Genomic DNA, 18,982 nt, shown 5'->3' on the forward strand with positions numbered 1-18,982 from the left:
AACTTACAAGCAGTATGTGAGGTCACTGTGGAAAATCACGAGTCTAGAGACCTATGTCCAGCAATGCCTAGTCTTTAGGGGTATGAGAATTAGTATTGTCCCTAATTCACATAAAGAGGATGCAGATTTTATTAAGGGGTGGCAAAAACATCTGACAGAAAACTAATTACGGATGCAGCAGTACCTATTAGAGCATGAAAAAACTGTCTTCAACAGAGGTAGTACTCAGCTGGAAAAGGAGAAATACAGTGTTTCAAAACATTACCAGATTTCCTAACTCTTGAGCAGAATCTTCAAAAAAACATTAAACGTCTACAGATAAAAAAATCTAAGAAAGGAAACATAGAAAGTATATTAGATATAGGCGTGACTTTGATATAGGTCAGGTCTATACCATCAAAAATAACTTTCAAATTAATAAAAGAAGGAATAACTACGGTAATACACCTGTATCTAACACTGATATCTCAGAATCAGATATCTCAGGTTCTGAAGACTTGCCTGCTAGACAGTACTTTGGCAAGCAAGCAGGCATCAAACATAAAAACAAATATAGAGCAACTGCGGCACCAAAGAAAACCCCCGTACCACAAGCATCCATCCAGACCACCAATACGAATGTAATATGGGACAATACATTAAGGAATGTAGAGGCAGTTACTGTAAGTCAGGCGGGGGGGGCAAAAAATTGCCCCTCGTGCCGACAAACCTTTCTTCTGGTTTATCCTACTTTGCTTCCATGCCTTATGTCTCGGGAATTTTAACTATTCCCTCCAACAGCTCAGTTACAACCCCTCCCTCTTTTTTAGGCCAAGAAGTACAACTAAGGGACAGGGACAAGTGGGCGTACAGCACCAGAACATAACCTCGTCAGATAATTTCCAAATTATTAATCTCTCTGGCTTTAGTTTACAAGACAAACATTATAAGTTACTTAAAAGAGGTCTCTCATTCACCCCAACACCCAAATTTGAGTGTTTTTCTTGGGTGAAAGATGTGAACCTCTTTGCAAGGAAACGTTTTTTGGCCGCAGCATGCTGCGCTTTTTGCTCCGGCCAAAAATCCGGAACACTTGCCGCAAGGCCGGATCCGGAATTAATGCCCATTGAAAGGCATTGATCCGGATCCGGCCTTAAGCTAAACGTCGTTTCGGCGCATTGCCGGATGCGACGTTTAGCTTTTTCTCAATGGTTACCATGGCTGCCGGGACGCTAAAGTCCTGGCAGCCATGGTAAAGTGTAGCGGGGAGCGGGGGAGCAGTATACTTACCGTCCGTGCGGCTCCCGGGGCGCTCCAGAGTGACGTCAGGGCGCCCCAAGCGCATGGATCACGTGATCGCATGGACACGTCATCCATGCGCATGGGGCGCTCTGACATCATTCTGGAGTGCCCCGGGAGCCGCACGGATGGTAAGTATGCTGCTCCCCCGCTCCCCGCTCCTACTATGGCAACCAGGACTTTAATAGCGTCCTGGGTGCCATAGTAACACTGAAAGCATTTTGAAGACGGATCCGTCTTCAAATGCTTTCAGTACACTTGCGTTTTTCCGGATCTGGCGTGTAATTCCGGCAAGTGGAGTACACGCCGGATCCGGACAACGCAAGTGTGAAAGAGGCCTAAGCCATTTGTTTTTTCACTTGTTTTTATAATTGTTTTCAAAATTACAATGTAGATTTGGGGTATTTTTTTATGCACTAGAGGTTCTTTTTTATTGAATGAACTTCGGTTCTGTTTATGTTTTTTGGACTTCGCGATTCTGAGATTCTGAGAAATATGTGGCTAGCCTGCATATTTGGCGAAATGTGTATTGAGGTCTGATTTTATCTATAGACATACTCATATGCAGGCTTACATTAGATACAGATGACAACACATTTTATAAGTGCATATATCCATTTACTGTTTTATTTTATCACGGGTGTATATAGTACGTATCTGAACAGGTGTTTGTCACGCCAGAGATTGGGTCCACCCTCCCCGTCCTTTCTTTGGTCAGAGAAGGGTAGGACCTATTTAAGTTTATGGCGAGGCAGACACACTTTATTATGACTAAGAACAGAAGTGTTCGAAACGCGTAAATTGTGTGCGAGTGGGAGAAGGTGACACTGGTTTGTGTTCATTTTATTTTGGTGAAATAAAGACCAGACCTAAAAGATCTACATCGGTGCTGGATTTCAGTTTTTTTCGTGTGACCATACAAGGAGTTACTTGGCTCGTTCCGTGCACCTATCACAGGATAGCCACGGGTGAGCTGGATATATTTTTTCTACTAGATGGAAAGTACCCAAACTTACCCAAAGTGTGCCATTTGACACTGCATGTACAGTATGTATTATATTTGGTCATTTACTCTCTCATTTTGGTAGGGCTGTCTAGGGTAGTAACCTGATCAGCATTGTTCAAGTTAAAAGACAGGTCTTTACGCTATTTATTGAGCCGCGATTTGGTTTGTGTTCCTACTCTGGGTACAGAAGTGCCAGTGTTTTTTATATAAATGTATAGAATGATTGGCACGCCTCTTATTGAAACTGCCTGGATATACACATACAATAATATTCCAATAATGTGATTAAATTAAAAGTGCAGTTTAATACTGAGTAAAGAAATAAAAATAATCAAGGGTAAAAAGTGTATAACATTAATTGATGACAATTCGTATCATTCACCTGTAATGCTAGCAATTATTGATTGTTACGCCTATATAAGAGACCTGATTTCATGCATATCAATGAACCACATGACTGTGTGTTATACATATAAATGCATATTAGTTGTCCTCATGATTGCATATGATCCAAAAAAAAGATTTTGCCCATAGGAAGATCGGGTGAGCCATTTCACTAACGTATCCTAATGGTTTTTATATGTATACTTTCGAGGGTATGGTCCCCTGTTTTGGCTCATACAATGGATTTTCCTTCTTTGACATACATATGCCTAATAGGACATATGGAAAATGTTATCATTGTGGGTCCATCAATTTAAAGAAAAAGACTAGAAAGGTGAGACTATCTACCAGTCTCTAACACTGGCTGGGAGAATTTTTCCCACCTCTCTATGAAGAATTGTTTTATCTAGAAGTTGTTTGAGGTGTTTCTTGCATGTAAAGCCTGTTTGAAATCCCCCAACAGCGTCTTAATAGAACTCTAGCGTCTTCCAGCATTTTGCCCTCTGCTCTCATCCTAACTTGTTGAGGCAGCTCTGCCTTAGCAACTTGGCAAAGTCCTACAAAAAGGTGCACCAACATTGCTATTTCACGTGGTATGCAAGTACTCTGGCTAAAACAGACATGTAAGGACAAGTGACAGGTCCTCCTTATGGTTATTTTTCCACCAATAGTCTTTCTCTCCTTACGCCAGATTCTCAGATGTTTTTGCAACAGTAACTATATTCAGTCTGTAAGTTGCCACCGATGCTCTTCTTTTATGATTCATGTCTATGATTTATGTGTCAGAACAGTGCATGTTGAGACAAAGATGAAAGTGTTCAGGAAACATGTGTTGCTTTATGTGATGAAGAAGTAATCCCATAAATAGGGGTGTAACAGCAAAGAGGAACAGTCTTCACTGAAGAAACGGCATTCTTACATTCAGGTAGTAACATATGATAGTATAATCATTGACTAAAGTCTAAATTATATGTGCTTGCTTAGCATTGCTTTTAAGGGTTGTAATGCCTGACAATAAAATGCTTTACTATGTACAGTTTTGTTATTTTTATTACATAATATGACCATTTATTTGAGTTAAATCTACAGTCTTAAACACTTCAGATTTTTTTCTTTAAGATCTACTAAGAAGAAGACAATGGAGGACTTCATAACATCGAATAATACGTTTGCTGTGAACATGTACAAGAAGCTGATTCAACATGCGCACAATAACATCTTTTTTTCTCCTATGAGCATGGCCTCAGCCCTAGCCATGATTCTCTCTGGTGCAAATGGCAATACTGAATTCCAGATTGCAAATGTGAGTCAGTTTTTATTATTACCAGTACTGCTATTATTATTACTATTGCAAGGTGAAAGATAAAAATAACTATTAAAAAAATAGTAATTCTGGTCTTGCATTGAATATATTTGAATACATACATAACATGTAGACATATTAAAGTGTATCTGTATATAAAAAAAGACCGTAACATTATGTAAGTGTAATGCGTATATAGAGAAGACTAGAGCATGTCAAAATTCAATGCAAAAAAGGGGGGGGGGGGGGGACAAGCAAACAGACATTCACATAAGGACTCAGAAGAGTTTCTCAGTCTCTCCTCAGTCTCCTTACAGATTAATGTTCAGGAGGATCGAACCATCACTATTATATTCAATATGATATGCACCTATTAGTGTCAAGAATCTTCAGAATCTACTATGGTATGTGTAGAGCCTTCTGAGTCCTTATGCAACTTTTTTTATATTATATTTGTTTTTTGTTGTTGTTTTTTTTCTTCCAAGATTATAAAAAACAAAAAACAGATTTTGCACTTTGAATGTTATATTGTTTTCTATATTGGTTGTGGATAATCTCCATCTATCCATTATGACTTAACATTTGTTCACCTAAAAGCTATTTTCTCCAACCATACCCCTCATGTATGTGCATGCTCAGCAAGCCTTTTTGAATATCTCAGAGATTTTTAAATACCCGTATCTCGGACAACCTCTTTAATTTCTTAATGCATCTTTTTAAACGGGTTGTCTCACTTCAGCAAATGGCATTTATCATGTAGAGAAAGTTAATACAAGGCACTTACTAATGCATTGTGATTGTCTATACTGCCTCCTTTGCTAGCTTGATTCATTTTCCTATTGTATTATACACTGCTCATATCCAGGGTTTATGAGTTTGACCACCACAGATACAAGGTGATCAGGATGGGAACTGCTGTGTCCGGCGCTTTTTACTATCAAGTGCAAGCATGTCCATTGCTGCTGGATTGCAGGGTGGATGTAACCCTCTGGTAACAAGCAGTGTGTAATGCGATGTGAAAATGAATCAAGCCCACAAGGGGGCAATATGGACAATCACAATACTTTAGTAAGGGCATTTGTGCTGAAGTGAGAAAACCCCTTTAAAGGGAACCTGTCACCTCCTAAATGCATGTAAACCCGCCAGCAGAACCTCAGGGTAGCCTGCAGTGTGATACTAATCATACTTTTCATCCTGCAGTCCGATGCTGCATAAGGTCAGAAAATGATCTTTTACCCTCTGTCTGCGCTATTTTGCATGTCAGCTTGGAGTCAAGAGGGCAGCGGCCTCCTTGCTTCAAGTCAAGGTAATCACGCCCCCTCTTGCCTTTGAGTGACAGCCCGCAAGTCGGCTTCGCTTTCCCAAGTCTCACCCATGTGCTGTGCCCTCTGTTTTACTGCATGATCCCATGTCAGGGCATGGGATCGCGCAGTAAAATAGAGGGCACCGTGCATGCGCGAGACTTCGGAAAGCGAAGCCGAATTGTGGGCTGTCACTCAAAGGCAAGAGGGGGCGTGATTACCTTAGGGTTTTTAGTTGTTTCAAATTAGTGTGACCATTCGTGTGACCAAATTATTGCCACACAATCTTTGTGATTGTGCCTGATCATGCAACTGGCAACAAGTATTAAAAAACAGACATTTAAACAGGTATGCTGTTATGAAAGCTGTCAAGATGCAAATTGTTTTCCTTATCTACAGTAAATGAGCATTAACTAGATCCCAAACAATATTTTTAGCAATTTTTTAATAATGGGCAGTCATATATTTCAAAACTTTCTTGGTACCCGTGGGGCTCCCACAGAGTTAGTTTTTTCTCACCATACCTGTCCCATGTTTTGGGTAAGTATTGGCAGAAAAGTATCCTGCCCTTAAAATTAATGAGCAACTTGTCTATTACCACATAAGGGTGATACATTTGGCAGAATTTTTCATTATAACGGGTAATTTCAGGAAGCCGTTTGTATAGACTGTCGTAGCTGGGGTTATCAGGGGGTGAGCAATGGGTGTTATTATTGTAGGCAAGGAATCTGGGTATCAATTTTTTTTTTTTTTTAACTGACTTTATTGAAGGAAAATCAATCAACACATCAAATAACAAGACATAACGTGTCCAAGTGATATAGAACAGTTCCATTGTATATGGCAGTGACGATGGGTATGCAAAAATAGTAGACAGCAACCCATTAACACAATGGGTCAATATGTCAAATTGCTCCATTTCCTCAAACTGTGACTCTATGTAAAATATATATTCGTTAAAAAAAAGAATAAAGCAAAATGAGAGATGCAGAATCGCCTCTCCCACCAGAGCCCAAAGGGAAGAAAAATCATGCACCACCCCTGAGTTAAGCCTCATTCACATGTCCGCGTCCGTGCTCAAATCCGTAAGAAGGTGGTTAGTGATGCATCCGTAAAGCTGTCCGTGATGGATCCATGCTGGGTCCGTGTGTCAGTTTTTTGCTGTCCGCATGCAATCTGTGTTTCACTGACACTGAACAACTGAAAAATAATTTTCAAAGAATCTCTTCCTAATGGTCCGTGAAATCCGCGTTGCATCCGTGGCTTTCACGGACCCATAGACTATAATGGCTGTGATGGACAAAATAGAGAATGCATCCTTGCATCCACGGACCGTGCTAAAACACTGATATCTGAATACACACATTAAAATGAATGGGGAGGTGTGCTGTCCATGGAGAACACGTACAGCACACATCCGTGAAACACTGAGGTGTGAATGATGCTTAATTGTACTAGGTAGCTGCATTAAGCAAGGCATGCAGGTAGGTTACATTGTACTGAATTTAAGAAGCCTTCATCCAATGTCCCCAAATCTGTGACAACTTGTTAGGACAATTTCTACAGTTAAAGATAATTGCCTCAAAAGAAACAATGTGGTTAATTTGGGATTTTCGCATTGCTAAAGTCGGTGTGACAGGATTATACAAGCGGAGAGTAATACACTTTCTAGCAAAGAATAATGATTATTTCAAGAATATTTTCATAGGATACGTCCAGGCATCTTCATCCCAAAGACCCAACAGGCATATCTCAGGTATGCAGTAGACTGACCACCGGAGTAGAGCAGTCAAAAGTATTGTTACCTTTCTCCAAAAGTGGGCAATCGGAGAGCGCGTCTAGATCATTGAGTATCAAATTTGAAGTGAGAACTAGACTTCATGGTGGAGTACAGAGTGGTGGAGTATAATCTATCAGTGCTCCAGTAGAGCCTCAGTGTGAATTTGTTTTTTATTATGCTCATGTTAAGTAACATGTCCCAAAACTGTCTCATTTGATCTGGATCAGTGGGGGTCCACCTAAGGGGCTTGGCATAGGAGAATTTGGTTGGACAAAAGTACTTGGACACACCTTTTATTCATTGAATTCAGGTGTTTCATTGAGCCCCATTGCCATATGTGTATGAAATCAAGCACTTACTCATGCAGTCTGCCTTTCCAAATATTTGTGAAAGAATGGATCATTCTAAAGACCTCTGTAAATTCTAGTTTGGTACTGTAATAGAAGGCCACCATTGCAACGAGTCAGTTCATGACATGTCTTCCCTCCTAGATATTCCACAATCAACTGTGAGTTGCATTATTGCAAAGTAGAAACATTTAGGAACCACAGCAATGAAGTCAACAAACCCCTGATGGCTCAATAACTGCAGAGTTCCAAACCTCCTCTGGCATTAACATCAGTACAAATACTGTGCTTTGGTTTCCATGGCTGAATAGCTAAAGGCAAGCCTTACATGCACAATGTCAAGTTTTGGATGAAGTGGTGTAATATATGCTGACACTAGACTCTGGAGCAGAGGACACATGTTATTTGGAATGACAAATCCCTTTTTTTCTCTCTTTCATTTCTGGGTTTGGTAAATGCCATGAGAACATTACTTGTCTGACTGCACTGTGCCAACTATAAAGTTTGGTGACAAAGTGATAATGCCATGGGGTTGTTTTTCAGGGGTTGACCTAGGCCCCTTAGTTCCAGTGAAGGGAAATCTTAATGCTTCAGCATATCAAGACATTTTGGACAATTGTATACTTCCAGCTTTGTGGGAACAGTTCCAGCATGACTGTTACCCAGTGCAAGGACTATAAAGGCATGGTTGGATGAGCTTGGTGTGGAAGAAAGGATTCAGCTATCATCACTTCCATTGGGTGGTGCTTGAACACTATCCCTAGCATGTCTATGGGAGGACAAGGAGGTGTTTATCTGGTGATGATCTGCATTGCTAGAAGAGGAAGATTATATTTGGAAATGAACCTTATCTCCGCTGTCAGAGTCTTCCCTGAACACAAAATTTCAAATACTTCCTTTGCAAAATAAAGCCTTTGTGCCATTTTGTCTAACACTAAGGCCCCTTTCACACGGGCGAGTTTTCCGTGCGGGTGCAATGCCTGAGTTGAACGCATTGCACCCGCACTGAATCCGGACCCATTAATTCATTTCTATGAGGCTGTGCACATGAGCAGTGATTTTCACGCATCACTTGTGCGTTGCGTGAAAATCGCAGCAAGCTCTATTTTGTGCGTTTTTCACGCAACGCAGGCCCCATAGGCCCCATAAATACAGAATGCATAGTACAATAGGGCTTGAGGGGTTTAAAAAAATAAATAAATAATTTAACTCATCTTAATCCACTTGTTCGCGCAGCCCGGCTTCTCTTCTGTCTTCTTTCTTCAGGACCTGGGTAAAGGACCTGTGGTGACGTCACTGCGCTCATCACATGGCCCGTCACATGAACCATCACCATGGTAAAAGATCATGTGATAAGCGCAGTGACGTCACCACAGGTCCTTTACACAGGTCCTGAAGAAAGAAGACAGAAGAGATGCCGGCTGCGCGAACAAGTGGATTAAGGTGAGTTAATTTTTTTAAATTTATTTTTTTAACCCCTCCAGCCCTATTGTACTATGCATTCTGTATTCAGAATGCTATTATTTTCCCTTATAACCATGTTATAAGGAAAAATAATACAATCTACAGAACACCTAATCCAAACCCGAACTTCTGTGAAGAAGTTCGGGTTTGGGTACCAAACATGTCGATTTTTCTCACGCGTGTGCAAAACGCATTACAATGTTTTGCACTCGCGCTGAAAAATCGTGCATTTTCCCTTAACGCACCCGCATCTTATCCGGGCAAAAAACATGACGCCCATGTGAAAGAGGCCTAAGAGTACTTTCACACTTGCGTTTTATCTTTTCCGGCATAGAGTTCTGTCACACGGGCTCTATACCAGAAAAAAACTGATCAGGCATATCCTCATGCATTCTGAATGGAGAGTAATCCGTTCAGGATGCATCAGGATGTTTTCAGTTCAGTCATTTTGACTGATCAGGCAAAAGAGAAAACTGTAGCATGCTACGGTTTTATCTTTGGTGAAATAAACTGAAGACTTGCCTGAATGCCGGATCCGGCATTTTTTCCCATAGGAATGTATTAGTGCTGGATCCGGCATTCAAAATACCGGAATGCTGGATCCGTCCTTCCAGTCTACGCATGCGCAGACCGGTAAAAATGTGAATAAAGATACAAGACGGATACGTCTGTCCGCATGACAAGCGGAGAGACGGATCCGTTCTTGCAATGCATTTGTGAGATGGATCCGCATCCGGATACGTCTCACAAATGCTTTCAGTCACATGCAGATCGGCGGATCCGGCGGGCAGTTCCGACGATGGAACTGCCCGCCGGATCACACTGCCGCAAGTGTGAAAGTAGCCTAAAAACTTGTAACACATTTTTTATATTATTTTCTAATTGTTTGTATTCTTTTTATGTTTTTGTTTTTTTTACACTAAAAAGGCTCTAAAAATCAAAGTGGAGCTGAACAGTATCACAGTGACAAGATGAGTTTCACAGGCCGAAGGGCATACTGTCACTGATGCTCACTGGCAGTAACCCAGCACTAATCTGCAACGGCAGTAACCAAACACTATATTTTTTTTTTCTCATTTGGGTCACTGGTGTTTGGGGCAAAAAGAAGTTACTTCATATATTTTTTCCACAGTAATTGTCCTGAGGGGCATACAGCAGGACATCAATTAGCTTTGATCTTCTCTGTCACACAGATAAGAGGATTGAAGCCAGGACAGCCAGCCACTTCTAAGACTATTCATTGTGACTGATTCTTTTGCACAATCCTGGTTGCTCCACGGCCCGTTGGCAGGGCATCTTGTCTACCAAGATCACCAGTGATAGGTTACACTGTCCTGATTGGTGCCGCAGAGGGATGTAAGGAGGCATGGGGGGGGGGGGGGGGGGGTTGGTCTGAGGAAGGGGCTAATTTATTTATTAATTAGTGGTTGCGGGGCACACAGTAAAATGTGTTTTTACCAAATGTTAACCCCCACTTCCAATGAAGGGGACCTGTCTGGTGCTTGTTTCTGGTTTCTACGGCCCACTGCTGCCTTTGTCAAACTTCCAGCGCCTCACCTAAAACATAATAAGGTATTCACTCCTTCAACCTTCGTTTTTTTATGGCACTTGGCTCGATGTTGAACTAGAGCAAATTCTTCACTTGAACTTACAAGTAGCTAAAAGGAGTTCTCCACCCAAATGTTTCTATGAAAATACTGTTGATGTAGCAGTTAAAGTTAGAAAAAAAATCAAAGTTCAAATATTTTTTGAGAAATCAATGAGGCATAGACAAAGGGGCTAGTGGCACTGTGCTGCTTCTAATCACTAATCAATCTCTAGAATAGAGGGGCTACAGTTCCATGTGGAGCTCCAAGCAAATTTGGCTTTCATCATTTTCTATCAGTTTCACTTGGCAGGGACATTTCAGATCTTTACATCTTATATAAAATTTTAACCACATGGGTGCACACTTACTTTAGGCTGAGACGTTCATATTTGTCAAATGTGTTGATCTCAGATTGCTATTACTATTCAGTATGCACAATGTAACCTTCTACAGATTTCAAGATTTCAGAACGGGAGAAAGATTTCTGGCACATTTTGCTGATTAAATCTCTCCAAATATTATCTAAAGTTTAGTGTATCTGAAAGCTCAAATATATTAAAGCCTGTTCTAAATGTCATAAAATGAATATTTTTAAATCACATTTGTATGTTTTTCTTTAGAATCAATATCGGCATCATGTGGGTGTACAGATTCCACTGTGGAGCCGCACTAATCGATGCACTGTACAGGCAGGAGCACACATTGCTGCTCCTGCCTCTGCCCGCTGTGCTACAGCATGTCACATTACAGATGTGGAGCGGGTGACGGCAGATCTGCATAGCACATCGCTGCTCCTGCCTGTGCACACTCCACTAAAGCCTGACAGACCACAGTGATATGCAATGCCAGTTTTTAGCAGAGCGGAGCAGACACAGACGGGTGAAGCAATGTGTGCTCCTGCCTGTACATCACATACTGTGGTGGAATCCGTACACCTGTACAACCGCCTACATGTCAGCAATGTACAGATTTGGTCGCCTATTTCTTAAGGAAAACATAAAAAATATATAAAGTATATTACAAATATTAATTTAATGACATTTAGAATAGATTTTGATAAAGTATATTCAATAGTTTAGGTACACTTAAACTTCTTTTTGGTAGGTATTACAAGGTTCCACAATAAAAACATGGGGGGTCATTTATTAAGAGCAATGTTTTAGACGCCGGTCTTAATACCCCTTTAGCTGGTGGTGGATATTCTGAATTTATGTAGAGGCAACGGCCTTTACATAACTTGGACGCATCTACCGCATGTCTAAATCTATGCCAGCACCCTGGCTGGTGTAGACTTAGACCATTTTCTATGCCTAAAACTGGCGCAGAAAATGATAAATGAGACTGCCTGCCAGGCAGCCAGCCCTTTTCCCAGCTCACACCACAACCACTTTTTTTTTTCGACCTGGCATGAGTGGGGAAAGGTTGCAGATTGTGGTGCAAACAAACTTTGGCCACAATCTACGACAGATATATTCCAAAAGTGTGACATATATCTGTTAGTAAATGACCCCCACAGAATTTTAAAAAGTTAAGTGTGTGTGTGTGTACAGGTACATGTGTTTTTTGTTTTTTTTTTGTCTTCTTATAAGTACTTGTACTAAAAACATCATGATGATATTTCTCTGTCTTCTAATATAATAGGTTTTAAACTTCCAAAAACCATCAGGAAAAAAAGGCTGTCATTCACAGGTAAATCTATGCTTTGGACATACTATAAACATGTTAAGTAAAAAAAACTTAAAGGGGTGTCTCATTCAGCAAATGGTTTTTATTATGTAGACAAAGTTAATACAAGACATTTACTAATGTATTGTATTGTCTATATTTTCTCCTTTTCTGGCTGGATTCATTTTTCGATCGCATTATACACAGCCTGTATCTAGGGATTACGACCTCCATGCAATCTAGGAGCGGTGGCCATGCTTGCATACCATAGGAAAAAGCTCCTGCAGTCCCGGCCACCAAAAAGGCCAGCACCTTTTCCTATAGGATACAAGCACGGCCAGCACCACTGCTGGAGTGCTGGGTGGTCGTAACCCCTGGAAATGAGAAGTGTCTAATCATGTGATGGAAAAATGAATCAATCCAGAAAAGGGGGCAATATGGACAATCACAATACATTAGTAAGCCGCTTGTATTAAGTTTCTCTACATGATAAATGCCTTTTGCTGACGTGAGACAATCCCTTTAATGAGTCATACTTTATGTCATTTTACTAATTATTTACAGAACATGAAGCAGAATGGGGATTATACTTAATTCCTATCAAGTCTATTATCAAGTCCCAACATTCCTTGAAGCAAAGCTAAAGAAAAACAAATTAAAGGGTGCTTTAATATACACCACAATTAGAGATGAGCTCAGTTCTTAAAGGGATTCTGTCACCAGGTTTCACCCCTTTAAGATAAAAATATGCTTATGTTCAGGGTGCCTTTAAGATTCCTAATGTGGTCTTATAAATGTAATCTGTAGGCTCATTTTGCTAAAAAAAAAACGCTATTACTAACCTGTCAGTCAAAAAAATAAGGTGCCCAAGGGGATGTAAATGGATCCAAGCTGCTGGCCGCACCCGCCGCCGTTCGTGCCCAGCGCCGCCTTTCCAGACCTTAACGCCGCCTCATAGTCTTCTGTGACGCCTCCCGCCTCCTCCTGCTGTAACATCGCTGTGACGCCTCCCGCTCTCCCTCCCTCCCCCTGCTGCTGTAACATCGCTGTGACGCCTCCCGCTCTTCCTCCTCCTCCTGCTGTAACATCGCTGTGACGCCTCCCGCTCTCCCTCCCTCCCTCCTCCTCCTGCTGTAACATTGCGATGTTACAGCAGGAGGAGGGGGGAGGGAGGGAGAGCGGGAGGCGTCACAGCGAAGTTACAGCAGGAGGAGGGGGGAGGGAGGGAGAGCGGGAGGCGTCACAGCGATGTTACAGCAGGAGGGGGGAGGGAGGGAGAGCGGGAGGCGTCACAGCGATGTTACAGCAGGAGGAGGGGGGAGGGAGAGAGAGCAGGAGGCGTCACAGCAATGTTACAGCAGGAGGAGGGGGGAGGGAGGGAGAGCGGGAGGCGTCACAGCGATGTTACAGCAGGAGGAGGGGGAGGGAGGGAGAGCGGGAGGCGTCACAGCGATGTTACAGCAGGAGGAGGGGGAGGGAGGGAGAGTGGGAGGCGTCACAGCGATGTTACAGCAGGAGGAGGGGGGAAGGAGGGAGAGCAGGAGGCGTCACAGAAGATTATGAGGCGGCGCTGAGGTCTGGAAAGGCGGCGCTGGGCACGAACGGTGGCGGGTGCGGCCGGCAGCTTGGATCCATTTACATCCCCTTGGGCACTTTATTTTTTTGACTGACAGGTTAGTAATAGCGTTTTTTTTTTTTTAGCAAAATGAGCCTACAGATTACATTTATAAGACCACATTGGGAATCGTGAAGGCACCCTGAACATAAGCATATTTTTATCTTGAAGGGGTGAAACCTGGTGACAGAATCCCTTTAAATAGTAACTAAACTTTTGAATACATTTTTGTTAACATGTCCCCAATGCCCTAATAACAGTTTTTGTAGTGCACTTTATTAATGCATTTTGTATTTTTAATAGACCTTTCCTGTGCGCTTAAAATTGCCTGAGAAAAAGTGTTCTCCATATCCCGTACACCGCTGAGAAGTCAGCGGTGTACTGAAAAGTAAATTTTAAGCCCACAGAGAAAGGTGCACTTTAGGGAGGGAAAGTCTATTAAAAATACAAAATACATTAATATAGTATATTACAAAAACAGTTATTAGGGCATTAGGGACATGTTTACAAAAATGTAATAAAAAATGTAGTTACTCTTTAAAAATTTGATTCGGCTGCTTGCCGGATTTGACAAAAAAAAAATTGCTTTGTGAGAAATTACTATGTCACAAAGCGCATTTGTTTGTTAGTATCAGGTGCAATGACTGGGAATGACGAATGCGCTGCCCCCCTTTCAGGGGTAAATCATTTTAAAAATAATTAATTGTACTTACCTTATTTGTTTGAGTGCGAAGAGGCAGCCGTGGCCATCTTGCTTAAAGATCCAGCGCAAAATGTCATCATTTTTTGTCAGGCGTCGTGACATCATATGTCACCACGCACTAGATTTACATGGAATCTTCAAGCAAGATGGCAGCAGAGGCCTCTTTGCACTCAAATGGATAAAGTGAGTATGATTTTTTATTTTTTTTACCGCAATTTCAGGGAAAATTGATTTGTTACCACGTAGCAGGAGAAAATTCGGCTTCACAGCGAATATTCCCTGTAATTCGGGGGCAGCACAACATAAAACTGCCCTGATAGAGCAAGTCCTGCAGCATCAGTGCAAGTTTCGAAGATCTGAAGAACCTGTGATGACATCATTACCACATGATCACATGATGTCATCACAGGTTCTTCACCCACTGAGCAGTTCAGCAGAAGTCTGGAGAAGAACTGGAGAACAGCAGAGGAGGTAAGTGATTAGAGTAGTCTATCAGTGAGGGAGGTGGTGGTTTAAGTGACCATGCGATTGTCAGTGGGGGAGGGGTGGTAAGGTTTAATAATGCTGCTGTCAATGGGGAGTGGTGGTTATGGGAACAATGCTGCTGTCAGTGGGAGAGGAGTGGATGGTGGTAACAATGCTGCTGTCAGTGTTGCTGCACTGTGTTGTGCTATAGGAATGTAAAATTTATTTGGCAATGCTGGGGTGTTGATTTGTGCTGTACTTTAATACTTATTTGCCATCAGTGGGAAGTATTGTGTACTGCATTGTGGCATAGATTTGGTACTGCACTGTGGTAATGCTTGCCCCTGACTGTGTGAACAGATGCTTTTATTTTCCATTTTTATTTCTTTTCTTCTATGATGTGGTGAGGGGTGTAACCAAATAAAGGAAAATTTGCTACAGTGTGCATTGTGTGCCAATTTCTTTCCATAAAAGGTGCAGGGGCCATACCATATGTTGACTGGTGGGGTTTGTGTGCCAGGGCTGCTTTTAAATTCGGGTCCAGGCCTGACCACAGTGTGTAATTTCTGTACACAAAAAGATATATAGATGTACAGTGCATGTGCAGTACTATAATAAATATTTTTCTTAACAGATTTCCGATGGAATTCAAATACAAAATGTGCCTCAAATTTTTAAAGAATTTTCTTCAAGCATCAATGAGGCTTCCAATAGTTATACCTTGACAATAGCTAACAGGTTATTCAGTGAAAAGAGCTTCCAAATCATTGAGGTAAGTTGTCTTATTTATAATGTACAGTGTATGTCCTGTGTACAGAGGTATTTAGTATGGAAAATTAGAGATGGGATATCATAAAAACGGCCATAAATACACTTGAGAAATTGAATCCATTATCTTCAAAACTACTAATGAATGAGGATGAATATGCAGATTCAGTTTCCTATTCTCAGGCTAATAGTGAGTATGTGTATGTAGCTTAGGGGACGTACTGGCTCTCAATAAAGAGACCAGGTGTGTATGCTCCATGGGAAAATAGTATTCAAATTGGTAAAAATTGTCTCACTAGCCCCAAACTCTGGAAGTGGCTACCATCGAGTCAATGCATGATTTATAACAAGCCTTTGAACACGACTAGGGAAAATATTAAAACTATATGTCCATACGCAGACAGCTGTTCCAGGATGTTTTATCTTCATCAAAATGCAATACCTCAGTAGGGTTATTACAAAAAGTTAATTGCTGTAACATCATATTGCTAAGTTAAATGTAGTGATGTATGTTTGCATGCTTAATGGCACCATATAGACAATTAATGGTTAACATTTTGGCCTCTTTGTGTTAGGTTGCCAGGAGATGGACCTGGGTCCACCCCTGATTAACTAGTCAGTTGGGAGTCTAAGTCTAGCTGTGCTACAGTGAAGAGCTCCTCAGAGCTGGGCCCAAGTTCAGAGAACCTCCATCTCTGACACTTCTAAAGCCAAGAAAGCAACTTTACCATCCAAGTGCCCCAGAGAAAAGGGAAGTTAAAAGGTCGATAAACTACAAGGCGGTGCATTGGTGTTAGTTAGCAAGGTATTGTGCATGTTTATGGCAGACAGACTTTGCTAATGCACCCTTCCACACTTCGAGATGGTTTGGCCAACCACATCTTAAATCTGCACTCCCCAGCCCAGGAATTTGCAGAAGCATCTACCAAGAACCTCATTGCATGCACATGGTATGCTGAGAGAATTTAGAGAGACAGAGAAAAGAAGTACTACAACCTCCATCGCTGCTGCTGTCCATATGCTGCTCTTGGGAAGAGATTGCACAGGGAAATGCTTTGGAACTATGCCTTGTTATTGTCAAATGAACTCAGGGGTCGAGTGGAGGGGGAACGCAGTTCCTGCACTTTTTTCATGGCAGGAACGCCGTTCCCTTTCAGCCTCAAGCCAGGAGAAAACGGCTGAATCAGATTCACAGGGGGAGACGGAGCGCACTGTGCAGGGCAGGTTAAGGGAGGAGGGGCGGCTTCTGTTGAGAGGAAGCTGTCTGTGCGGTGCCGCTGCCTGCCACTCCTCTCATGGCGCCCCGCCCCCTAATGACATCATCTCCTTCACTACAAGATCATTTAGAATGTCTTTTAGAAAAGTTTGTCCTGGGATTCGAACTCACGACCTCCACACATCAGAGCAAGGCATTTACCCTCACAGCCATGAAAGCTGTCTAGGTAGTTGCTTAAAAAAAAAAAAAAAAAAAAAAATATAAGACTTCTACTTATACCTAGTGTACTGATACCTAGTGTACAACCATACACATGACAGCTGCCCACTGTGTATGGATGTAGCAGAGCTGGGTGTGTTGGGGCAGCTGTCATGTGTATGGTTGTACACTAGGTATAAGTAGAAGTCTTAGGTTTTTTTTTTAAGCAACTACCTCAACTGCTTTTATGGCTGTGAGGGTAAATGCCTTGCCTGTAATGTGTAGAGGTCATGAGTTCGAATCCCAGGACAAACTTTTCTAAAAGTGTTTTTTTTTTTTTCTGATACTTCTACTGATACCATACACATGACAGCTGCCCCAACACACCCAGCTCTGCTACATCCATACACAGTGGGCAAAGTTACCTACAGTAGAAGTCTTATATATTTTTTTTTTAAGTAACAAGCTAGACAGCTTTCATAGCTGTGAGGGCATATGCCTTGCTTCTGCTGTGTAGAGGTCAAGAGATCGAATCCCAGGACAAACTTTTCTAAAAGTGTTATTTTTTTTTTTTTTTTTTTTTTTTTTTTAGCCCGCAGCGACACAAATTACAGCATGCTAGATTTTCTGTGCTTTTTTATTTTTTGGAGGGGGGGGGGGGGGGGTTGCAGTGGATCTTGGGTGAGTTCCCACACTTTTTTTCCCAGGACTTGACCCCTGAATGAACTACTTCCATTCTGCACTTTTGGTTTGGTTACTGACTCCAATATCTGTCAGTCACTTCTACTCTCCTGCCCTGCACCCACACAAACACCTAATATCAAGGGCATCCCAACTACCACTAGGAAGGACCTTCAACTCCAGGGAGTGCCCTGAGGAAAGAAAGGGTGTGCCCTCAGAGATTGTCACTATGATTTGTGAGTACCAGCAACCGCAGAGACCCAACTATCTCTCCCATTCTCCACTCCCCTATCAGGGCTCACTGCAAATATCCAGTAGGATACTGGTTGGGTGAGATGATTTGGATGTAATTTAGGAACCCACGCTTGGATGGCAACGTAGTAGCAATGCGCCATGGGAAAATAGTATACAAAGATATATCTCCCAGAGAAATATAACCTTTTCAATAGTTCCACCTTCTGGACATTGACTCATAGGGAGTCACTTCCAGAAGTTAGCCCTAGTGAAACAGTTCTCTTTTTTTCTCTCTCTCTCTCTCTCTGTTACTTTCCATATTTTCCCATAGAGCACTGCCTAAGTCTCCATATAAAGCTGGTCTTCTTAAAGGATGTTTCATTTCCCAGCTTGTTTACTTCCAGCCAGGAATGCACATGGACATGTGTGACGCTCAAGCCAATCACTGGCTTCAGCGGTCATGTGTCCCCAAGTAGCAAGTGGCATGTTCAAAGAATTCTTTAAAAGTCAGACATTAACTCATAGGCAGCAAATTCCAGAAGATAATACTAGCTCTCTTTCCTTGTATGCATCAGTGAAAGAGATGGATTATATTTTGTGAGTGAATAGTAGTGTTGATCGCGAATATTTTAATAGTGAATTTGTATAGCGAATATCATCACTTTGAGGATTCGTGAAGATTTACAATATAGTGCTATATCTTCATAATCCTGAATATTCTAGATTATTTTTTTTTCATCAGTACTAATACTGAGTTTAGCAGCATCCCTAGCAACCAATAGAAAAGTTGTCTACCCCTTACTATATAGGAAACTCCACAGCAACCATTTTCAGCTGTTTTTTGAAGTTCTGAGAGAGAGAGAGAGCAGTGTCATTGCTGTGCTCTGTGCTCTGCTGAGTAATCTGAATCCTTATTCAATTACATGAGATAGTTAGCTCATATATATACAGTACAGCCCAAAAGTTTGGACACACCTTCTCATTCA

The 18,982-nt window shown here is 41.7% G+C and overlaps 1 protein-coding gene across 1 annotated transcript in view; it reads left to right on the forward strand.

The window, feature by feature from the left end:
- Positions 1–3,434: 3,434 nt before the first annotated feature.
- LOC122939576 (serpin B6-like) overlaps positions 3,435–18,982 on the forward strand; it is a 92,158-nt gene continuing 76,610 nt past the window's right edge. Inside the window, exons 1-4 of the mRNA XM_044295667.1 lie at positions 3,435–3,593; positions 3,788–3,971; positions 12,093–12,140; positions 15,534–15,671. Coding sequence (XP_044151602.1) covers positions 3,807–3,971; positions 12,093–12,140; positions 15,534–15,671 — 351 coding nt within the window. The 5' untranslated portion in view covers positions 3,435–3,593; positions 3,788–3,806. The remainder of the gene's footprint in view (positions 3,594–3,787; positions 3,972–12,092; positions 12,141–15,533; positions 15,672–18,982) is intronic.

Source organism: Bufo gargarizans, chromosome 5 (genome assembly GCF_014858855.1).
Source record: "Bufo gargarizans isolate SCDJY-AF-19 chromosome 5, ASM1485885v1, whole genome shotgun sequence".
NCBI lineage: Eukaryota > Metazoa > Chordata > Amphibia > Anura > Bufonidae > Bufo > Bufo gargarizans.